Source organism: Dermacentor variabilis, chromosome 6 (genome assembly GCF_050947875.1).
Source record: "Dermacentor variabilis isolate Ectoservices chromosome 6, ASM5094787v1, whole genome shotgun sequence".
Classification (NCBI taxonomy): Eukaryota; Metazoa; Arthropoda; class Arachnida; order Ixodida; family Ixodidae; genus Dermacentor; species Dermacentor variabilis.
The window spans coordinates 123,335,849-123,360,953 of record NC_134573.1 but is presented as its reverse complement, the minus strand read 5'-3'; the positions used below and the strand labels follow the sequence as shown (position 1 = coordinate 123,360,953).

At 43.7% G+C, this 25,105-nt stretch overlaps 1 protein-coding gene across 4 annotated transcripts in view; it reads right to left on the bottom strand.

The window, feature by feature from the left end:
* The window catches only part of LOC142584350 (uncharacterized), a 100,582-nt gene extending 76,197 nt beyond the window's left edge, over positions 1-24,385 (bottom strand). For 2 of the 4 annotated variants that reach the window (XR_012828769.1, XM_075694506.1), the window contains exons 1-3: positions 24,200-24,385; positions 21,576-21,764; positions 18,935-19,178 (exon numbers count right to left, since the gene is read on the bottom strand). Coding sequence is in view for 3 of the 4 variants with exons in the window: in XM_075694506.1 (XP_075550621.1) it covers positions 18,935-19,178; positions 21,576-21,587 (256 nt within the window). In the remaining variant the exon portion in view is untranslated. The remainder of the gene's footprint in view (positions 1-18,934; positions 19,179-21,575; positions 21,765-24,199) is intronic. The other 2 variants (XM_075694504.1, XM_075694505.1) reach the window with 1 other exon arrangement.
* Positions 24,386-25,105: the final 720 nt, after the last annotated feature.

Sequence of the window (25,105 nt, the reverse complement as noted above, 5' to 3'; positions counted from 1 at the left end):
TTCATAACAAGTCATTTTGGACCATGCCACTATAGTTCTGAATTTATGAAACGCTGTGCGCTCATACTTCTAGTCATCAAATCAGCTGGGTTTTCTTCACTTGCAACGTATTTCCACTCTGACAATTTCGTTTATCTTTTATCTCCTTCACTCTATTTTCGACAAAAATGTCTCGTTTTTACTTTCCGCGTAATCAACGTACAACAATGGTCGACTCTGTCATAGGCCTTGTTTCCTTTCGTTTTCTTACAAATCCACTTCTGACATATTCAGCGAGGCATGCAGATAGCGTAGAAGCCATTAGATCGAGTCTTGGCAAAGACATTTCTTTCATTGGAGCTATTCATCATTTTGCGATGAGTAGCTCATCCTGTTTTTGGTTTTCGTTGGTATCTATCAAGTAGTCTGCTGTTCCTTAACCGTATGGGCTTGCGTTGGAAAATAAATGAAGATCCGTGTGAAGAGGCTGGCTGCCCTAGTTAATATCAAACCATCTAGGTATGTTGAAGTCCTGAATTAATTGTAGCTCTTGAATCCAGTTCGTCCACAGCGGCGTCTCACCTTTTGGTAGTGAGTCGTCCCAAGATGTTTGCTTTGTCCCCATGTTTTGTATTTCTCGCTTAGTTGTCACTGTGAATGGAGGGAAGACGCTAATCGGATCGTGTATTCTTGCTGTTAGCTGTAACATTTGTCACTTCGTAATTGGACTGCTCATAGTTATGTCTTTTATTTCAAAAATGGGAGGTACAGTCTACCTTCCTTGAAATTTCACCTAATGCAAAGTGCCTTTATCTGGGTGTAAGTTTCTATGCCTTTGTCTTTGTCTTTTATGTGTATAGTTCACTGTAATCCAGGCTCATTCGTCTTGAGCTTTCTCCGTGTCGTTGACGCCTCTTGAAAAACGTCTTTTAATTCTCTATAAGCGTTTTTTTTTTTGGCTTTTTCTGGTGATTCGGTTTCAAGTATCACGTCATCGACGTATATGTTGTTTTTCAGCTGCTTAATAGCTTCCGGAAATGAAAAAAAATCTAAGTTTCCAACTTGCTTAAGTGGTTTTGCCCTCTTGCTGCAAGTAAGTAAGTGCTCGGAGCTGTGTCAAACATTACTTTTGACATTCTCCATGTCACAACTTTTGGGTCACTACTATTTGGAATTCTGTCACACCAAAGAATTTGCAATGTATCTCTATCCTCTTCATGCATTGAAATCTATAGAAATGCTTTCTCTAGTTCAGCAGTCTTTGCTATGCGATGGTGCCGGAAGTTCTTCAGCATATGCACCAGATCCCAATTGAGATTTGGTCTTGTTTCGAGGTTATCGTTTAAAGAAAACCCTTTTGCTGACGATGAAAACGCATCAAATACTATTCTTATCTTCGTAGTTTGTCGATCTTCCCCTGTTACCACCTGATTCGGCATGTAGTGTCAGTGTGTCATCGGTCTGCTTCGTTCCTCGGCCACTTCTGGTAATCCACTATTTAAATAATCTCTAATGACACTGTCGTAACGCCGGAATTACTTTCGTCTTTCTGCAGCCCTCTAGGGAGTTTTCGCAACCTGTTAATAGCTGCGTTCTTGCTTTCATCAAGTTCCACGTTATCTTTCCACGGAAGTCTGAATAAATATCCCTTCTCTTCAAATTTTAAGTGCCTCTTGAAGGACGGAATCACTTCCTCTTCTCTCTTGTCTTCTTTTTCAGTACCATTTATGCCTAGTGTTTCAATATGCCAGATATGTCTGAGTTCTGTCTGAAAGTTAGAATTATCCATGTTGACGTGAAGTACCATTATGGTTAATTTTTCCATTATTGTTGCTGATATTTTAGCTTGACATTGTACTGTCCAGACGAATATGGTTTCTGCTGCTGTGAACCTCTATTCTAGTTTTATTAACCCACCTGTCATTATTCCCAATACTGCATGGTCTCATCGAATAAGTATTTCGATTTACACGCAGGCTGTTCTTTTACGTAAACTATCAGCCAAGTTCAATCCGTCGTCTTCATACTTCTTTTGCAGCGAGATAGGCAGGAATGGCACTCTGGCTTTTGAAATTATGTCGACCTTCAGAGCATTCAATAAAGCTTATTTTCTTTCCTTTCTACCGACAATTCCTCTCTGCACTGTGCTTATCTCCTATTTCATCAAGCGCCCAAGAATATCTTCTTGACGTGTAGCCACATTCTGATCTTGTGCTGATTAACTGATCACTTCACTTTGTTTTAACTGGAATGCAATGTATACATCCACTGGCTAAGCTCTTTTGAGGATCGGAAGCAACATTGATGCATTCGACTCGCTCTTCAATCCTAGGGATTCGAGTCCACGTATCTGCACTTGTACCTTTTGTGACAGCTTTTTAAACGGTCATGGTCGTTGCAGCTTCCTAGTATATTTAAGTCAGTTAGTTCCTTCATGTGCATTTCTACCAGCGTGTCATTTTTTCCTTATTGCTTCTTGAGTAGATCAATGGCTTTCCCATAATTGCGGTCGGAAAGTTGTAATCCCTCGACGGCAGCTGCCGCCTTTCCGGTTAATGATGACAGAAGGTACGTAAATTTCAGATTTTCGTTCAAGTCAGTTTTTCAAGTACAGCTGTTTCAAATTGCCGCCAAAATCTCTGCAATTTTCTTTATCACTGTCAAACTTCATTATTTCTAGCTTTGATAGCTTCACTATTGTTGCTTGCTGCGGCTGTCTAGCTTCGACATTAACGTTGGGTTGCTCCCTCGCTGTTTCCCGTACTTCTTGCCGAGTAAGGTATGCGTTGATGCTGTGCAGAGCACTTATTATCTTTAACTCGCATTTAGTGCTTTTCGCAAACTCCGAGTCAGCTGTTTCGGATGCTATGAATTGCTCCATCTGCTCAACCGCTTTCTTTAGCGAGTCTGCAATACCTTTAATCTAGCAGGCTATCAGCGATATCTGGATTCTCTTCCAATTTCTTTTCAGCATGGCTCACTATGTCTCTTATTTGCGTCCTCAGTGACTTTCGCCTCTTCGAAATCAGCTCTCTGTTCATCTTGAATAACTAAGGAAACTGCTGGTCGCTTACAGATTTTAACGGCGAAACGTCATCCGTGTCATAGTCGCTATCTGTGTCCGCACCGCTGTGTCCGAGTCGACCTTCCGCCTCTCCGCCGTCGGTGGGCTTCCGCGCCTCCTCTTCGTACGTCTTTTGTCGCCAGTCCGTAGTCCTTGTATTCCGCAGCCAGTTGGAAGAGGTGCAGCCGCAATGCAGGTCACGGCACCATGTCGCAGAAACGAGAGGAGACAGCTGCGTTCGATGAGAACGATAGGACAGGATAGGATATCCTTCTTCGATGGCACGAACCCACTGCGGGGGGTTGGCCAAGATTTGGACGTTATTAGGAAGATATTCGTATTACAAACTATGGTAAAACTTTCAAGTGGAAACAGATATAGATAATGTATGAAGAACTAAAGAAAAACGTCTGGAAACAACTATGAATTCCTCCACAAAATGAAGATTCTTCCTTTTCTTTACTGCTTTTCTTAATGCGCGCTCATTTGGTGCCTGCCATCTTGTTATTTCTCGTCTTGTCTTCTCCTATGAGTTTCCATAGTAACATTACCAGAGCCTAAATATATACTTCGAGTAAACGGCCTCTCGACTGACGACTATCATCGAGTAAACTAAACAAGTGACAGGAAAGCCTTTCTAGGTGACATGCGTGCGCACGACCTCGGGGGCCTGCATGACAAGTACCGCGCAGCGTCGTGTGGATGCTATTTCAAGTGCTTCTACAAAGAAACGTTCTCATTGCTCTAGCGAGCCTAGATGAGGAATCTCGGCTACTCTCCTTGCATTCTTTTTCAGCTTATTACGCTGCTCTAGCGTCATTGTGAGAAGCCATCTTGCGTTATTTCTGGTGTCAACGTTCGGCCTTGTCTTCCTTTCTAGCCTTATTCCTATATATACGAAGTGCCGCATATAACTAAAACCATAGTCAGTTTAAACTAGAATTTTTGCGAAAAAAAAAACAAATTTTTGTAGTTCCTTTACAAAAGGTGCTTGTTAAAAGCAGGGATTTGGAGTTCCTGATTCAAAATCCTACTGGTAGCTCCATAGGACAGAGTCTGTTAGCACGGCGTTTCCCGGGATCCTCCCGTTTGGAAACGCGCTTCATTTGCAGTCGCCGCTGACGAGACGTTCTTTCCATCGTGGTAACTGCTTGAAGCTTTGCCACATTGGCGCTGTCTCTTCCAGAGCAATACTTCAGTTGCATCTTATCTCTGTTTCGCTTGTTTTGTTTTCCTTCTTTATTTATTTCTCCGTAAATGTCACAGATTCTGCGCAGTGGTTGAAATAGGGGCGCACTTCGCACGAAATATAGTAGTTTAAAAGTTTTGATGAGTGCCTTGCTCGGGCTCGAGAAAAAATTTCGAGACAAATCGCCATCGGAAGATCCGCAGCACAGTATGTTTAGGACATTCCAAGCGTTTTGTTTTTTTATCAAAAGCTGCAGAAAGGAACAAGCGCTGCTACTTCTTTTGTGAGCTCAGGGGGCGGGGGGGGGGGGGGGGGAGGAGCATGCTTATGGGATATTCGACGGCGCTGCGCCGAAGTGGTGACAGCTGCCCCTTTTTCGTCTGCGCTAAACTTTTACACAGTCAAATAAAAATAAACCCTTTTTTTTTCGAACTCGCCGTCGACCTTTATCCGCTAGAGACTTCTGCAGCGGCGTTTGTGTTCTGTACCAACTCTTCATGGCTGTGAGTTGAAGAGCGCATGGTCGTCACCCAAGCGGCAGTGGTGTGTGATAAGAAGAAAAAGAATGTTTTCCGCGTGTTGTAAATGAAGGCTGAGGGTATATTTGGCTTCCACCAAAAATTACGAGAGAACTCTGTGGTATAAAGTTTGTAAATATGAATCAGGTGCCTCAGAAAGGCTGGCCAACGTTTCGATTGGCCAGCCTTTCTGAGGCACCTTATTCCTCCTTACAAACTTTATACCACAGTGTACTATTCCATCTGTCAGCCCCTTTCTTGATTTTCGAGCGATTTCTAGTAACTCCAGGATATACCTCATAACTTTATAAGGTCACCATTTTGGAAAAAAAAATTGCGTTCTATCTGCAAAAACGCGCAGTGATTATGCATGTACGCAGATCCTTATTCTTCTATTGAGCAGGAAAATCTTTATAAGATGATTTCTAAACTTAGTAAAATCTTTATTATTATAATCAAATTTTATTTTCTCTGAAACTTCATTTTTCCCAATGAGTTATGACCCTGTCTTGCGCCAGGTGACCCTACTAATGCCTGTAAATTTCCTGGTTTCATCCCACCCCATAATTATCTGCCGTGCATGACTGCACTTTCCATCCCTTGCCACCCATTCTGTAACTCTAATACACAACCGCGGTTAGCTGCCATAGGCAATGCACTATTTTTTTCCCTCCTAATGTTGACTAGAATATGGGCTACTCCCGTTTTCTCTCTATAGAGAGAAAACGGGGGCACTGCTCTTAGGACTCTGCGCACTCAACACTGTTTTAGAGGGGCATTGCAAAATCATGCCTTTCTAGCGCATTGCATAGGTTTTGTCCTGAACTAATGGCTGCTAGCTTCAATGAACCAACCCTCTAGGTGACTGCTTCTGGATAGCCCCCTCATGAAATAGTCAGTGTCGCCGAAGGCATCCCAAAACGGAAGTCGTCAAAGCTTCCTGATGCCTTGCGGGCTTCTGGTGGAGAGCAGGAGTTTGCGGTAATTCCGTACGTAACCATCTTTTCACATCGACTAAAAAAGATTAGGCAGAAGACGAACATTCAAATTGTTTATTCTGCTGCTGAAAAGCTTCAAAAGAAATGTGCAAGATGACCAATCCTTACTTCTCGCACAAGAATGGGCACTTAAAGAAGTACAAGGACGAGTTCGTCAAATTTGTGGAATCGATCATGCATAGAATACCGAATTCTTGGGGTAAGACTTATGTAGCCAAAAAGGGAGGGTGTGAATGATCGCCTCCGTGAACCCCGCAGAAATGTGAGGGACAACTGCGGAGCTTTCCTTGATCTGCACTGCAGGAAATGTGAATCTAGGGATGATTGCAGTGCTGTTTCCTCTACCGTCCATAGCACACACTCTGCTGTAAAATTGGGCGGCATGCCAATCTAGCAAGACTGCGCGATCGTCACGAGAAGCAGATGCCGACTGACGCGTGAAATTATCGAGGCAGAGATAACTGATAGTTTAGTGGATTACTGTGTGTCCAAGCCGTCGGTTGCTTCAACTTCGGAGGAATTACGATAACTGCGTCGCCACTGATTGTTTTGTTAGCTGCGCTCGCGTGATTTTCGGCCACAATATGCCTTTATATCCCGATCTTCGCAGGTCTCAATAAATGGTTGCAAGTTAGCGCTGGTGCGTCTCAGTCTTCTTTCACCGTCCTCGTCTGGCTGTGCGCTTGATGTTTTTGTCATACTTTACCAATACGCCCAAACATCCACGTTATTGAGCTTTCTATTCTAGTTTGTCAAAAACAAAGTCAAGCCTTTTCACTCAGATGCACTAGAAATAAACACCTTCCTCATACTACTCACAGAGGCACTATTGGCGTGAAAGTATGCATGGTCGAGCGGTTTACCATGAACGCATATGCAGAAAAGGGATGGCTGCATGCGACGAAACTTTTTCTGCACTAACCTATGCTCCCTTTTAGGAAGCACGGTACACGACGGAACCATGCAGGAAATCAGTAGTCATACGCTACAAGCAAGCAGGCTGCACAAGAAACATCAGAGCCATTCTCTTCTAAATTGAAATATTCTTGGAGCAACTTTCTTCGCCTGTTTGCCAACCATTTCTTCAGTATATTATCGACTTATACCATTAACAATTCCTAAAGGCTTGAGGAGCCCCTGCATGTTTTAGGTACTTTTTTACCGTTTATTATTATTTTTGTTTCCAACTTCGTACATTATGTCATATTTCTCAATGTAGAAGACAAGCTGCACGACACTACTGCAGCACTGGCAATTTCACTGCCGCGAGATGTCATTGTTTGTTCTTCCCGCGACGATGGGTATATATGGAGACATTCACTTTTGCACCTGCTTACGCTTTTTTTTATTTTATTTTCAGCGCTTTCATTATACACTGCTTCTTTATATCGAATTCAAGACTAGTCAGTGGAAGATTGTTTCCGCAAATATAGACCTCATTTTCGCTTTAACTTGCGGATTATTTGTATGCTGCTGACAACTGTGATGCATTGGGCACTTTCGCATTGTAATTGGGCCTCTGTATTTAACGTCGGGACTGCCAAGGTGATATTACGGCGAAGGTGTATATGGCTAGCCGATTCGCTAGCTGTCCGTCCGTCTGTCGGCAACTCCATGCGCATGCGCGCAAAAAAATAGAGAGAGGAAGAGAGGCGCGCGATTAGGCGGCACCACCTAGATAGCAAAAAGCCTGGTTACTCCGATCCATAACGTCACGCTACCTGGCCCAACATTTCTATTTACAAGCTTGGCGTGATGAAACCGGTGACGTCAAAACCACTGTTGCCTACTCAGGAGCATCCCCATTAGATTCTATGGCAGGCGGGCCAGGTAACATAACGTCATGGATCGGAGCGAAAATGCCTTGTGCTATCTATAGGTGGCGCGGGATTAGCTGCGCCAGTAGTGACGTCGTTGCTCTCCATTGCAGCAGAGTGCGCGCGAAGCAGATTCTCACCGCCTCCGAAATAGGTAGGACACGCGTCATACGTGCTCCTTAGGAACAGGCAGCTTTCGATTAGCAACGCCGCGAGCAGAACTGAGAACAAGTTCGTCCACGCTGTGCCGATGCTGCAGCCCGGGAACAAGAAGAGGCTCGTGCAACCGAGCGCAAGCAGCAACTTCCCACCGAGGATCCGGCAGCCTACCAAGAAGTCATTTGATGAAGCGTTGGAATGAACCCAGTCAAAAACACCAGGGCCGTACGGTTTCAGCTTCGCTGGTTAACAATCTGTACGGAGTGCTTGGGCGGTGATTTTATTTAAAGCAAAGCTTTCATTGGATTGGCCTCCCCCCCCCCCCCCCCCCCCCATTTTTGCGTGGATTGCTTTCCGGTCAAGTAAATTGGGACGTTCCTGGGGGACAGTATAGGTGAGGCTTGGTGAGCTCAACTGGATAGTGCCCAATATGTGTTACGTAATAGTTATAATGTGCTTTATTACGTGGGCCGACCTTGGAGGCAGTGCACGTCACCGCATTAACGTGCCTCATAGCAGTTAACCAGGAGTGCCAACTAGTTAAGTGTTCCGAGCCCATCGCAACAGGCCTACCAGAAACCCGTCCCTTGACTTTGACAATCACCCTTCGATTTTTATGCCAAACTTTCTTCACATTAATTTCACGCGACTCCAGTGAGAACAGGCACTCATTGTGTTAACTCTACCGTGTGGCGCAAGTACTGTTCTTGAAGCTGTTCAGCCGGTAATAGCTCGAATAATTTTCGAGAATTATTTTTGGCGCCTACCTTCGAGGTGCAGCCGACGTGTGCTCGAAAGGGTGGCGTTGAGCTAAATCCATGCAAAAAAGCTTGCACCACATTGGTCACTTTTTTTTTCTTTTGCGGCAACAATTGTTATATCTGGCGTTCACTGTCTTGTGTTCATGTCCGAGACGTGGTGCCTAAAGCTAAGTATTTGCCTACAAAAGCGCACTCAGCAGTTCACATTGATTTGATTGCCAAAAAAAAAAGAACCAAATGACCATTCAACTGAATAATTTATGTGACACCAATCGACTTTATTCCCACGATAACGCATTTGTATTCAGAACAACGACGGTATACGAGCGGTAAACGTTGCGGAATGCTCAGATTTTACTTTTCCACGATTATGTGTGTTCCCGTGCATTTATCGTAATCTATCAAAGCCGCACATCCAGCTTTCTGAAGTATAGTCCTATATGTTTTTTTTTTTCTAAAGCCTCGGATGTAAGGAACAGCAAGAGTTACCAGAAACCATTTAATTTCAGAGGGCCTGTACTGGAACTAGCTAGGAACCACAGATTGGGGGCACGCTAGAAATTCTCAATCTCACATAATTAATAGGGGAACTGTACACACACAAGCTGCTGTAAAACCAAGCTAAAAGAACTGAAGTCTGAGAACAACCCCAGCTGTAGCAGTAACCTATCTCTTGTATCACTATCTGATAGAGGGAAAGCCCAGCCATCGGCTCATCATATCCTCAGTTCTTTTTGTCAAAGGCCTCGATGCTCGGTAATGTGTAAGTCTAATCTCGCATGAGTTTTCCTCGAATGACGTAAGATATTTTTTTCTAGCGCGAATATGTAAGCACGGATCGCTTTTCTTCTTCTCCTCTACATCGAATCTGCACTTTGCGAGATCGAAAGACACTTAACCCATTTCCAGCTCGATGTCGTTGGTAGCGGTGCCTCAAGAGGTCATTTAGGTCGAGTATTGTCGCGAAAGTATACGACAAAAGAAGCCAAGACACGACGTTGCGAGAGTCCGTCCGGGTAGCCTGGAGGAGATAGAAGCCCCATTTATTCTCAGAAATGCGCTTTCCCTCGCCTTTTGGACATACATAAAGCGCGGGACAATCGAGTTAAGACCCATGCAGTCATTTCTAGACCTGCTGTTTGGCATTCTGCCAGTTCTCGGTGTGTTTGAAAACTTCGATTCGCGTCGTCGCTGATTTCCTTCTGGTGACACATGATTACTTTAGCGATGAAAGTATTGTTATGATATGGGAGAAGAGTTTCTTCTTGCCGCAGCCTTTTCCAGCCATAAACATTTCGGCCGTAATATATCGCTTACCAACTCTTCCCAAATGTCTTTGTTTTTCTATATGGCAAGTGGAAAACAGCAAATGTCAGTTTCTTCTTTCTCAGTTCTGATGCAGACGTGGTAAATGTGCATATTTAGATCAGCATGCGTGGAATATTATCTATTTTATGGCATTCTAAAATGGTGGGAGAGAGCTTCATTACTCATCCTCAGAAGTATAATAAACTATTAAAAGAGCAGAAATTGTTTTTATTTTTACAAAATGGAAACTAGAGTTCCACCCCTTGTTATTACTCAACAACCCGAATTTATCTCAATTCGTAATATAAACAACTTGTGCCTGTGTGCCGTAATGTCAGGGGTGGGGAAATAAATATCGGTTGCTTTACATCCTACAGCAGTAAAAACTACGCTGGGAAGTTTCTTTAAAGTAATTTTCATAATCATTCTCACTGGCAAAACCTGTAGTGTAGATGTTTTACGCCTTCATAGAATCCTGCAGGATTTTGTAAACAAAATATTAAAGCTCGAATGAAGAGATTTTTATACTGCATTTTGAAGCTGGCGAATTCAAACGCACTTTAAATTGTAAAAAAAAAATGTGCCAATTATTAAGAATGAGCGGGTTAGAAAAGGTAAATCCTCATCCGTAATGACTTGACCTCAGACTCCATCCATAATGATCAGAAGTAACGTCAGTCATTGGAGATGTTCCTGCAGCTAACGCTCGACATATGGGCTCATTTATGCTTGTTACATGTGGTCAAAAGAAAAAAAAACGAAAACAAAACGGTAGAAGACACGGATTAGCGGTGCGCAAAAGCGACGTAATAAAAGAAAAGGAGTCTTCAGCAATGGAATAATGTTGGGAAAGAGCTTTGCCAGGTGCCGACATAAGGGTTCGAGTGCGACCCCCCAGGTGCTCTTTCAGTCGGTGTGAAAGTCCTTGATGGAAGCACTCCATCTTGCTTCATTCCTTGGCGTTGAGCGTTTCTAAATCCGTTTAATGCCGCGGCCTGCTCCCAGAACACTAACGGGAACGTTCTTTCGTAAGAGCGAGCATTTAGGGGCCAAGGTATTTCGCCAACACACGTTGCTTCGTCCCGCAGTGATACAGCGGATTTAGGAGTGTTCTTATCGCACGACGCAGCGGTATTTCGTTTCCCGTTCCTTTGTATTTTCCTTTTTCTTTTCTTTCCCCCCCTTTTTTTTACGAATAGCTTTTTACGGCTCTTCTACAGTTTTGGGCGTCGGTGGTTGGCACTTTCACCACCAGTAAAAGGCATGACGTAAAGAGTACGGGTTCACGCTACGAGGCGCGATCGTTTGCAAATGTCAAATATTATAGCTCTTTCAGACTCACTTGCTGTCCACGTGTTAACCAGATGTGCTGGTTAATAGCTCTGCTCTCCACGGAATGACACAACAACAAATGCTACCCAAGTATCTGACCCCAACATATATAAGCCGTCGAGCCCACCACTGACGTGCTGGTTAACGGCTCTGCTCTCCACGGAATGACACAACAACAAATGCTACCCAAATATCCTGACCGCAACATATATAAGCCGTCGAGCGAACCATTCCTTTATTAAAGCGAATAGCTTTGGCGGTGATGGTGGTGGGGGAGCAGGTTGGGTTAGCCTGGCATGCATAGCCGGCAATTATTCCGGCTGAGCCTCCTGTGAGTGGAGATCAGGGTTGTATCACGTGGTGTCGAAAAGCCCCCTGTCTCAAATAAAGGCAATCGGCAGTCGTTGCGCACTCATCTTGCTGCCACGGACCCTCGGGGGAAAACTACTTTTCATAGGTCCTGTGCGAAATACTCTTCTTTTGCAGGCTTTCGACTATCGCTTTTCTTTCTGTGTCGAACTGTGGGCATAGCCAAATAAAATGTTCAGTGTCACCGATACCGCCACAGAAGGCAACATAGCGGGGAAGCACGTCGTCCTGTCTTAAAAAGCAAAGCCGAGGTGCACGAGGAGTCAGTTCCGATGCTGTACAACAGAGTTTCTTCGGGAGTCAGTCTACGGGTCACCCAGCTTTCTTGAGCGTTCGGATATATTCGCCCACATTGACAATCATCATCGACGGCTCTTGCCTAATTTCTTTCGACCTATTGCTTGTGGTATGAACTTGTGGTATCATTAACAAGTAGCCAGTTTCTTCGCTGATGTAGGACGTCGCTAACTGAAAGCTTTGCAAAGGTACGTGGAGGACAGACAGAGTATATTGGTTGCTGCTACACACCTTATACAGTGCTATTGTTGAAAGCAAGTATGTGAAATTACCTCATCGTACCGCATACCTTTTTCTGAATCAGTTTAGCATTACTTGGGAAGCAATCAGGATTTCTTGCGACTGTATAATTGGGTTCGTGGGCCGATCCCGAAGACAGCGCAAAACCATAATAACCGCACGGTAGCACGGCGCTTAGAAGAGTATTCTCGCATTCTCCGTCAGTATGTTTAGCGTTGATGGTTAACGTGAGCTAATGGGCAACTGTACTAAATAAAAGATATACCTTCGTAGCGAGAGCTTGTAAAATATGAAGGCTTATGAAGATTTTTAGAGGGTAACATCGTGCTGAGCGAGGTAGCAAAACTAACTGTAAACAATATTCTCCTTCTTTGCCCGTTCATGCAAGCCGACGATCAATATTTCGCTGCTTCGCGTTTTTCAATATGTTTATACATCTGCCACGCGATCACCACAATATATGCTCATCATTCGTTCTTTGTGAGCACAGGTTCAATTGCCTTGCCATGGACATGCGTAAGGAGGCACACTAATACCTGGTTCTATCTTCGGCCACTTAGCAGCGCTATCTGCAAGCTCACCTAAAAAATGAGGTCACGAAGTTAGCTGGCGGTCAAACGGGGCGCTCCTAATTGACATGGTAGATAAAGAAATCTTTTTTTCAAAGCAAGGAATTCGCAGTACCTCCTCCCATTTATATGCCTGTTTCAAAACATTGTGGTAACTATGACAACTATGGTGTATGTCAAGAAAAGAGGTAATAAAGCCGCTTGACTACAAGATTGGACATTAATTAGGCGATTCGCCTGAAGAACTTGTTTTTTGAAAGAGAAAAAAATAAACAGAAATGCGAAGGAGCCCTTTGCAAAATTCGAAGGCTCCCACATTGTAGGTAGCCAATGGTCAATTGAAGCCTCAGCAAAAGAAACAAAAATGAAACTAGCCACGTTAGAATAAAGGCATAAACAGTCAACGTTGAAATGCTACACACAAAAAAAAATCTAAGCTTTTCTGAAACAGAGGAGACAGGTAAGTAGCCATTTCTGTTTGTTGTACTGGGCACTTTCTTTTCTTCACCTTAAATGCCCACTATAGTATAATACCAAAAAAAGAAGAAGAATTATGCGCGTCCAGAAGCACCACTAATTCCTATTCATTGTTCCACTTCAAAAATGCTTTTACCATACGACTTCCATTTCCTATAGATCATGTGAACGAGGAGCATCAGCAAGCAATCAAAGTGACATCGAACGACGCACCTACTTTCGTGACCATCGCTGATACCGAGTGCTTAGTTAACACCCTGTACAAATGCATACACCTCGTGTTCCACAACGTAATTTTGCGGATGCTACGTCCTAACTTTATCTGAATTTCGATCTCACCTGAACGTCTTGTTTTGCGTTCTTGCTGAAAATGCGGAGGTACGCTCTTCAGCTGTTCTAGTTTCATCAGTATTAAAGAGAAGCCTTCTTTGCCTTTTCCCCCTCAGTGCGTGCTGGCTGCTGCTGCCATGCGCAATAGGCTGGACCCGGACATAGTGAAAAGATGCTGCAGATAAAGTGGAAACCCAGGCATAAGCGCCGACGCGAGCTGCGACACCAAATATACCTCGTCATACTGTCGTCATTATCCCGTTGTCATCCTTCCGTCACATTTAATCCAATGTCATCATTCCCTCGTCACCATGTTGTCATCAATACAAAGACAATGCACTTGATGAGACACAGACGAACACTAAATCGCACATACACGAGCGCCCATTATGTTACTACTTTAGCACAAGTGTTTGCATTATTTAGTGTTTGTCTACGTCTGAACAAGCCCGCTGCCTTCGAGATGATAATAGACAACCGGCTAGCCATCTAATACCTCCTGAGCTATACTATAGTCATCGTTTTCTCGTCTTCACTGCGTCCTCGTCACGTAGGCATCGTCAAAGCACCGTCGTTATTCCATTGTCATCGTGGCGTCGTCGTCAAGCCTTGAAAGCACGCAGTTCTCCTTGTCATTTTTTCGTCGTAATTCCGTCATCATGAGGCCATAGTAATAATTCAGTCATCCTTTGATTGTCATTATGCTTTCGTCTTCTTGTCGTCGTGATCATTCCGTCATCGCTAGGCCGTTGTAGTCGCTCCATCGTCATCATGCCAGTGTTGCTATTTCTTCATAGTTACGCATTCGTCTTTTTCAACTAGTCGTCTTTCTATCCTACTCACTACTTCGTGGTCATTGCTTCGTGGTCATGCGTAGGATCGGCATGTTCGAACGCCACAGTGCGAGAGAGAGCAAAAATTAAAATAAATAATGAACGACAGGGGAGGCTGAACAAGTTCTTGGCCACTTGACTACCTTACACTTGGGGAAGGAGAAATGAGAAAATATAGCTGAGAAAAGTAAAGAAAGAAAAAAACTACAAGGACGCAGTCAGTGTCCACACACTTGGAGAGAAATGTTTCCTAACCGTCACACTCGTTCGTGGAGGCCAGTCAAGAGGCGCAACAGCGCTTTTGTCGCCTTGTGTACACAAAAGTGCATAGGCCCAATTGAAGTCCCAGGATCTTCATCCGAGAGTGACCTGCCATCCACGCGGCTGAGACTAACTCGCCGAGCACATTGTTGAGTGTCGAATAATGGACACCGGGCACAAAAGGAAGAAAAGAGAAAAGCAGAAGGCGGGGAGGTTAACCAGGATAACGTCCGGTTGGTTGCCCTGCAGCGGGGGAATGGGAAAGGGAAAACAAAGATGACAGGGAGAGAGAGAGGAGGGAAAGTGGGCACAGCAGGTGCTCTTTTGTCTCGTCACGCCCCCGAAAATTACCTGCTGCAACTTTGGCTATTCTGATAAGGAATAAAGAAGCATTTGGGAATGCGGTGCCGTACCAGATCCGACACAACCAAGCTGTTTCGCGGCAGGGCAGTTCAGCTGGCAGGTGAAGTCGCAAATGAAGGCCGACTGAATACAAGCGCGAGTTGATGAAACTCGGTTCCATTCCCGGAACGTTCATTCCCGAAGCGTATTGTGGCGAGCAAGCGATCGAAGTTGCGGCGATGCATCGTTTCTCGAACTTGTAATTAGTAAACACAAATCTTGATTTGCCAGCACGCAGCTTCATCGGTGCTGTCTTTGTCGACATTTCCGCCGTTGCTCGGCTGCCATTGAAACAGAATGTGGCGTCTGTTCTTGAGTGCTTGGTGGTAAGGGGGCCTTATTTTGGACACTAGCGGCCCGCCTAAACGATAAATAAGAGTAATCTGCAGGATTCATAATGCTGCCGTGAAATCGCTGAAAATGGCCCAACAAAGCTACCTGTTGTATTCGTGTTTTTTTATTTTATTTAACGAGGCCTGCTTCAAGGAATTACTTACGTCTACTTCATCATCTGGGCAACAAAGCGCTCATTGATGCAGCACCTACATCATACTGAGCAACATACATTGATTTGATAACGCTAGTTGACCGCATTATCCTGAATTAAAAATAACATGGTGCAGTAATTGCACAGCTGCTGATGCACGTAATACGTGGAAACAAGAGGGGCTGCAGGTTCTGCTGCTGTCGGCCTCATGATGCGAGAAAATTACTTTCCATAGATGTGGTGTCCGATTGAAAAACCAGTCTGCGACAGAGCAGTAGGAACTGGTGGAAGCATGTCTGATAATGTGTACGCAGTCAAAAGATGGCTTCTTAACGAGAAGCACAAAGCCGGGGGTGGTGATTCATACGATGTCATCTAAACTACATACTTTAGATCGTAGCTCTTAGGCGTCCGTTCTTGCGGCGAGCGTCCGCGTTGTCCCTCGGCGTCCTCGTAACCGAGCTAACGAGCTCAGCAAAAGGATGAAGGAGCGAACGTGGGGCACGGATGAAAGAAAGCGATGAGGAAAGCGGAAGAGGAGGATGAAGCGGAGCCATGTTGTGTTTAAGAGGGCGTCCCACGGGCATAAACTGGCACACATTGTATCTCTTATGGGTGTTTACAAAGACGCAAGTACTGCTGAACACGTCACTTGTCAGACAGCCGCAAACGTGGATAACTGAAGCATTTAGAGCTCAAATGAAACCGAACCAGATACAGACGTGTCGAAGCAATAAATTTTCAACATAATCCCCCTTTAACCCAACATGCTTGCGCCAGCATTGTTGTAGTACCTTTGACGCTGCTGATCGAGAAACTCTTGAAGACGCGCGCCCGAGAGGGCCACTACAGAATTGATGACGTCATTGCTGGCTTGGATGTCCTGCCCAGCAAGAAATTTCTTCAGGTTTCGAGAAAGTTAAAAGCTTTAGGAGGTCCGATCTAATGAATTGGCTGGGTGGGTGCCACATAAACCGCTTACGTGATGGCTGAAGCGTTGCACGTGCTGCTGGTAGGGAACTGTTTTGTTCGGAAATATTGGCCGGTTTTCTATTAATTCTTACTCGAAGCATCACAATAGAGACGCGATAATCACAGCGTTATACTATTACCCAATCCAACGTACCTCCATATAAATTGATATAAACAGTTTTTAGACGTTCTACAGGTTTCTGAGAGGCTGATTTGCCTTTATGTCGATATGTGGTTTCTATTTTTTACTATAAAAAATTCATATACACCTTTACAGCAGACATTGTTAAGGTATCTAGATATTGCTGGATTCCTAGTATAAAGGGTGACTATAAGCCATAGCAATTGTCTGTAGACGGGTCATAAGTAAATGTCGATAAATATTTAATACCATAGGTCTCTTGGCATTGTATAGGCAAGTCTAGAGAAATTGCCTGTAACTAGGCTATAGAGCTTATGCATAAACATTTATAGATGTTTATACATTCTCTACATACGCCTGTATAAGGTATCAACCAAGAGTGCACCTAGGGAGACTAGAAATATGCAGGACCTTATCACTCTTTAGAGTGGGTGATGATTTGTATTTCCGCTGCTGGTGTTTGTTGTTTGGTGCCGCTTGATGGCAGTGGACCCGAACACAGGGATCGTTGCAAACCGAGCGAGAAGGTTATCCGCTTTCCGTTGAAGAGACTTAGAAATTCTTCAGTGACATGATGAGATGAGTGCTCAGCTGTTTAGCGTTAGGAGAATGTGCGTATGGAAGACGAGAGTAGACGCTTTCGATATATAAAGCTCATTGCTTATTTTAATATCAGCCCGTTCCTGTGAGACGCTCTACTTGTCTGCAACAAGACAAGTTGATCATACACAATCTCGCATAGTCTTGTATAGTACAAATTCAACGACTTCTCTTTCTTTTTTATTTTTTTTTTTATTTTTGGCGATGACAGTTGGTGGTCTTTCCGACCTCGGCTCAACTTGCCTACTCTCCCTAGTATGCTTGATCTCGTCTAACGAGCGGCTGGTGAGGGTGTATCAAGGGGTATTATCACAACAACTATCTAGTATGTTTTCGTTAACTACTGCTAACCTATTATTAGGGCATCTTATTGTTGTATAGCACAGTACCCTCGTTGAACATTCTTACCCAGACCTCTCTCTCGACCCCCATATGTACTGCATCCGTACACCTAAGGAACAGATAAACGAAATGAACTTCTAGTGTTATCTTTTGTCTATATAGAAACAGCACTGTGCTTTAGCTTCTTTCATTTGTTTTATTAAGATCACGCAAATCAGAGTAGTTGCAGGCGGCAACGAAATATAAAACATAGAAACATGCCATGAGGAGCCAACAAACAATGAAACCAAATAAAGGTTTGTGTGATTGTTGGCTTCTTTTGATATGATTATTAAAGATTAGGTCCTTCGGTCTACTTACAGTTTCTTACTTACAGTTAGAAACGTGGTCTCATGCAGCAAATTATAACCATAAATGACGAAATAATAATAGTTATTGTTTGTCATTACTTACTCTCCTTGTTTTGCAAGCTACTCAACATTTATGCGTTACCTCTCGTATAATCTGACGTCTATATTAATGAAGTTATATTGTTTTATGCTCGGCAAACTCTAACTCGTGGCTTGACAGCTGAATATTGTCGGTTTTTGAGCGATTCTCAAATGAAAATTTAGCTTACAGAAGTGAATCGATTACTTTTACTGCGAGCACTGAGAAACATCTCCTTTGCTTTCGTGCTGAAAATGTGTGTAATTGATTATGCGCGTCGTGATGGAAGAAGCTGCTGTCACACTAGAGGAAGTACCTTGTGAAGCAGACTCGATAAGTAAAAACCTACTCTGAGAGCAGCCGTAGCTGGAAATGATAATGTACAGTAACCGGAAGTGTACCGCTGATGTTTGGTGAACAGCAATGGAACCGGCACAGCGTTTTCATTCCTGACATTCTTTTTTTCTTTGCTATGGTGCTGCGATCTTGTTAAACTTCCATAACAGAATGGCAGCAAGTATTTATGCCTAGGTTTCGTTGCACCTCAGGAAACAGCAACAGCTCACTTTCGGTTATTCTTCAGTGCCAGTTTCGGCTTAGTTCCGGTTAGGCTGCCACCTATTGAGCGTACTTCACAGAGCACTTCCTGTGATTCGACAGCTGCTCGTTGCACAAGAGCCTCGTAAATACAATTACGGGTACTGTTTATCGCAAAAATTCACATGTAAGTTATTTCCCAACCCTCGCTGTAAAGGCCGTAGCTGTAAGTGAACAGTAATGGAAGTAGGCCGCTTTTGTTATAACTAAGTTATAACTAAGTTATCGAGATTGGAAAAGGCGGTAGATAGAAATAGAATACACCTCGTCGCGCCTGATTGCTTCAAGATCGTGATTATAAATGTAAACATATGTGCACTTAAGCATCAATGAGCAAATATAAAATTCTGAAACTTTTTCGTTTTAAGCGATATGTCGTTAAAAAAATTATGGTTCTCGGCCTTCTGCGCCCGAGTAGCGTGCGCAAAGGGGGCCAAACAAAAAAGAAGAGCGCCATCTCACCTAGAAGGTCCCCTTGTTCCATGTTCTCTGGCTCCCTCAGGACCGGCTCAAAATCCGGCTGAACCGCGAACACCAACCGCTCCTCTCCAGCCGTTGAAGTTTCTGGGCAAAACGGGAGCGTAGCCTCCGTAGTCATAACCGCGATAATCTCCATAACTACCCCATGGTTCATATGGTGCATATCGTCGATAAAACCGTGTTCTTCTGTCGGGGTACCACCCAGTGTTCGAATTCCACGCGTAATCTGTAAGCGAATAAGAAAGGAGAACGTGTGTGAGTGCGTGTGAGATAGAGCGAGGTAATGGTTTATGTTATGACTAGCACTTCGACCTGATTGTTCAGAGAAAGAAATATATTAATAAAGAAAACGAGGAGAGGTCGGGCTGTTCTAGTGGGCTCTATCCTGTTAAAGTGAAAAGGACAATGGGAAGAAAATAGGTGATGACTGATGTCAGGGACATCATAAGAGAATGCGAGAAGCACAATCTTGGCGCAGTGCCAATGGCACGGGCGCAATTCGATGTTGTGGAAATGTGCGAAAACGTCCCTGAATAAAGGTTGTTGTGCATCTCGGCATAGCGACCAATGACTCAAAGGCGTGCCCTTAAAGCGCTGCCGGATATTGATACAAAACGCAATCTAGAAAACTTTGCGTAGGAGAAGGGAAATAGAAAAAAGACATATAGGCTAGTGTACTGGCACCCTTGAAATGACGCACTATCCTACCCCCTTCCATAGGCAGCAGCCATCTTACTTTTCCCTAGGCTACTCCGGATATGCTCATTACGTGTCCTGGCCTACGAAAAAATGCAAAAGCAATCTGCAAGCTCGGCCCTCACTTCGGTCAGATTATGCAATTCTGCTCCACGCTGCCTCGCAAACAAAAACATTGCACCTTGCTCAAACTTCTCGTATTTTCAGTAATGAGATTTCGTGACTCTGAAAACAAAGAATTTTGGATTCTGCTACAAGTATTGCACGTCCTATAGTTGCAGCAGAGAAATAAAGAAAGCCTTACGACAAATTGTAACATGACTTCAAAAAAAATGAAATTGAATAAAAGAACTTCTTTTGCTGGGTCATGCTTTTGTGATTTGATGAGTTGAAATATTTTATTGCCTTCACGGTCGAAATGTACAAACAACGAAACGATGCTACATGTCATCGAACACGATTCCAACATATTCGGGTGCGCAATACAAGAGTAACCTTTCAAAAAAGTGTCAGGATCAAATATTATATAATATTCTTAAATAAGTTCACTATATTATTCATGTTCAAGGTTTTTGTGTCTGGTGGTAATTCTAGCCAAAGTTCGAAAGCCGCATGTCTGTATACATTTCTTATCTATTTTACTTTCTTTTTCTTCACAAAAAGTTCGTATCACATTTCACTGTGAATTCCGTGCCCTGCACAAGTGCCACCATGGCCTAGCGGATATGACGTTTCGATGCTATGCACGAGGTGGCGGGTTTGCCTTCTGACCGCGGTGGCAGAATTTTGTTGTGGAGTGGACTAAATGCAACACCGCCAGCCTACTTGCATTTAGTTGAGTATTAAAGAACCCTCGATGGCGAAAATCATTCCGGAGTCCCCCACCACGCCGTGCCTCACAGTGAGATCATGGTTGTGCTTTGTAATACCCCACAATTTAGTGATTTACACACACACACGCACACACACACACACACACGCACACACGCACGCACGCACACGCACGCACACGCACGCACACGCACGCACACGCACGCACACGCACGCACACGCACACGCACGCACGCACACGCACACGCACAAACACGCACAAACACGCACCCACAAACACACACACACACACACACACACACAAACACACACACAAGCACGCACGCGCACGCACACAAACAAAAAAATGATATAACGCATATTTTTTACCATCCAATGTTCCTTTGCTTTGACGTTGTAAAATATAATTCGACGGAACACCTAGAAAATTCTGCGAATGCTGTATGTTGTGCTGACCGGCAAAAGGCATGCGCGCGACACAATAGACGGCTAAATTATACAATAATAGAGATTTCAATGTAGCTTGCAAAGCTGTTCACATCTCTGTCACGTCGTGATGCTATATGGTCGAGATAGTGTCCTGTAACAGACGCGTTCACATTGGCAAGGTAACTTTGGGCTACTGGTCAAGCCGGACTTTTTAAGAGGGATAATAGTGCCCAGTTATTGTTGGTATTGCTAGTGCGACTATGACTATTAGATTACGATCGTATAGAACGAGTTCGAATAAATCTTTGAATTGTAGATTGACAATAGATATCTACGGACAGTTTTGCGATTGTTGTCCGCGCTTCATGTTCTTTTTTATTCCGTATTTGAAAAAAAATGTGTACATTTTTTGGTAGCAGACTGTGAGTGCGAGATGCGCTTGTTATTAAAACGACCCTTGTAGTGTACTTAAAACGAAAGTCCAAATACGAAATAGGATTCTCATTGTCTGCACACTGCTACGTTTGATCACAAAATAGTTTTTATCTTTAAATTCATCATATTCTTCATTCACCATCATACCACGAGCTACAAAAATGACAGCCGAACACGGAGACTCGATAAATATAATTTCTTTCCCAGAAATCCTGCTCGGGAATGGCCTTACCAAATCCCGCATGGATTGGTCCGGTTTCGTAGAAGGTACTAAAACTTCCGTCTAGTGATGCGCGGAATGTGGCGCTAAAACCCGGTGCTCCATGAGGACCAACATTCTCCACGCCGGCCGACCAGTGTCCCCTTAGTCCATTGTCATTAAAGCTGCCACCTACGAACTCGTCGGCTCCGGTCAAGCTTGCTGCAACGAAAGTACGAAACAATATAAATGCCATGAAATGCCTGCTCGCTGGAATGCCTTCGCAGGAGAAGGTGCTGCAAAACCTGGTTATAAAGAAGTGGTTTGTGCGATAAAGAAACGTTGAGTATAAGAAGTAATTTGGTAAATGCGAACTGGTGAATAACAGACCTTTATTAACATGTTTAGCAGTTCGTTATACACGATAGCAGAATCTATATATATGCATGACAGTGCTGGAACAACTCATGGTGACCGGACTCTGGGAGCAGCACGCGTAAGTAACGCAGCCACCCCATGCGATCGATAGCTCTCTATCACGTTATGTGCGTGATCGCGTTATAAACATACACAAAAAGCATACGTGGAAAAATGCAAAACCAGTGCGGGTGGTGTTATGGCTTATGTTGTAAGAGCTCGAAGTCTGATATAGGGTCCCTTGAAAGAAATTATTTTGCATGAGTTTCGCCAAGTCTTGACTGTTCAATACAAAGCGTAATTATCTGTATCCAAGTTTGACGTGTTTTGTTTTAAGCGTAAACTTTAACCTATAATTAGGCTTTAGGATTTAAAGACTCGAAGCTGCACTTTGGGTTCCCGCGGACGCCGTAGTTGAGGGCTAGGAATTAATTTTGACCAGACGGAATTGGCTTACCCAGCATTATTGCATTTCATCCCCATTGGAACAAGGTCGCCATGGCAGGGAGTCGTACATGCTGCCTCATGCTGAGCACGAGAACGTCATAGCCATGGGGGACTTATAGCCACCACAGCAGTTGGGTAAGATGTAAACGCGGTAACATTTATTTAGGCGCGTATTTTCGTAGTTATAGGTAACCGCGGCAGCTTTAACGTAACTATTAATGACAACCCAATATTCCTCAGAATTTCGGTTGTTAATTACTTGGTTCGCAGTAGCATCGATATTATGGTACGTCTTCAGCTGAAATATTTTATAGCAACGTAAGACGCGATCTCATGCTTGCTGTGATATCTGACATCTGGCACCTAAATTACCTGTGTTTCGCACCTAAATTTTTTTTTCTCTGAGTGATAACAGCACTCTGAGTGAAAAGAGCTAAGAGCATTTTAGTCCATCCTTCCATGCGTGCATGTTACAGTTATTCAATGTAAGCGGCGCTAGTTACAATAAAATTCTGAGAATAATCGCTATTACAAAAGAGATTATAAGGTGACTACGGCTCTTTCTTTTATTTTCAATTCAATAAAAAAGAGATAAGTTCTTTATAATCGGTGCTGTAATGTTAATATTCTTTTCGGCCGAGAACTCAGCACTACGTGAATTCATGTGAAGAATGGGCATGAGTTTCTTTATGTCAAGGACTTCATGCAACTTCACCAAGCAAAACGCATAAAAGGGAAGTAATATTATCTCACAAATCGTTTCAGGAAGTAGCAGAGTGCGACCTATGCTATCTTCCACGTAGCATTACATGCTATCTATAATGTAAAACATGTGTAACAGGAGACTTTATTTGTCAAGGCGACCACCGTTTTGCCCCCGTCGATCTGTGGGTGCATATCTCGCATGATAGAGGCACAGCGAGCTATATTTCCCATTCTTCGCATTTCTGATCTTGGATTTCCACCAGTTGCTTCGGGGTTATGTGAAACAAATTAGGGAATTTCAGTTTGGTAATCAGTTTATTATTGTACATGACATGTACGTGGCTGGATCTCTTCTGCGGCGATTATTAGAGTGCTAAAAGAAAAGATAACTTTTCATAGGTTAATCCGGTACTTTTACGAAATTTCTTCACTGCTCTTCGAACTCTCTCGATACAGATCAAAGAACGTGTCACAAAGCAACGCATGAGCTCGTTCACAGGCCTAATGAGTTGTCTAAATACGGTAGCTCTGTACGATTAACAGTGGTAAAAACGACTCAGTGGGGCCCTTCCACCTTAAAAGCGAACATACGACTATATAACTTTCCTGTCAAACTAACAGTGCAACGGCCACTTTCGCTGAACTGACTTTGTCGTCTTTCACTAAAACGGGTTAACGCCATCGCATTACAGCCCTACCATCAGCGCTACCTCCGCAGTTCTATATACGGCCTATGCAACGATGCACGTAGGCGGCAGGAGGCACAATCATCCGGTGCTTCGCAGTATCTGTAAGTAGAGTAATGTAACGTTCAACCTCACTTCCTGCTTTCCTAGAGAAAGTACGTTAACAAGATTATGACTGACTCCTCAAAAAGGGAAACCTTAGGGAAAAAGCTGTACGGATCTTCAAAACTTCATTACATGGTACAGGACGTAAATATAGTACCAAGTGACGTTAACTCTAGTGTTTACAGTAACTTTAGTATGAAAAATATTAGTTACCTAAACCTAAGCATATTAAGGAAAGCACGATGCGACAAAAAGGATAAAGACTTTTTTGCTAATGTCCAAATTAAATGACCTTACCAGAGGAAAGGAAGCAGATCGCTAGGAATACTCTCATGGTTGCGCTGTGTACGATGTTCTCAGGGCTGACGACTGCTTCTCGAATAGCATGTTTCGCGAGACGCCACAGTTCTTAGATAGTAAGAGTTCTGCGTTACTTCACTCTACTTTTGTGCCTTTGTTACTAGTCGGCGCATGGTCGAATGATTGCGAGATTTTGCACAAGCACGAAACTGCTATTGTTCGGGGCATTTTGTCGGATTCAAACGGAGAGTGTTAAGAAAGAAAGAAAGAAAGAAAGAAAGAAGGAAAGAAAGAAAGGAAGAAAGAAAGAAAGAAAGAAAGAATAATAAATTCGATGAACCATCTTTGTTCATTTGCAATAATAGCTTGCAAAAAATAAAATCTCGCACTTACGCGTGCCTTCTAATCGCCATAGCTGCAATGCAGCGGCGTCTCTGCATGCGCCTCAACAGCGCTCCGCAGTTGCATTGTTTTATTTCGTTTATTTTTATTTCCTTGTTAATCTACCGCGTCAGCGCTGCACTTGTGTCAGTCTCACCGGCAGCTGTCATGAAAAAAAAATGTAGGCCTTGAACGATTGTCTTGTCTGCGTCTTACATATCGCTTTCCGTAACGCGAGGAATGCTCTTTGTAATACTTTTTCCAGAGCACGTGTACTTGTATGCCTACGTGGAATACCTTTTGGAGCATTAAAAAATTTATGACGTTTTACGAGTCATAACCACGATTTGATTATGAGGCACGCCGCTGTGGGCGACTCCGGAATAATCCGGACTACCAGGGGCTCTTTAACGTGTGCCTAAATCTAAGCACACGGGTGTTTTCGCACTTCGCCCCCATCCATATGCGGCTGCCATGGCCGGGATTCGATACCGCGAACAGGCTTTTGGCCTGGAAGGGCAA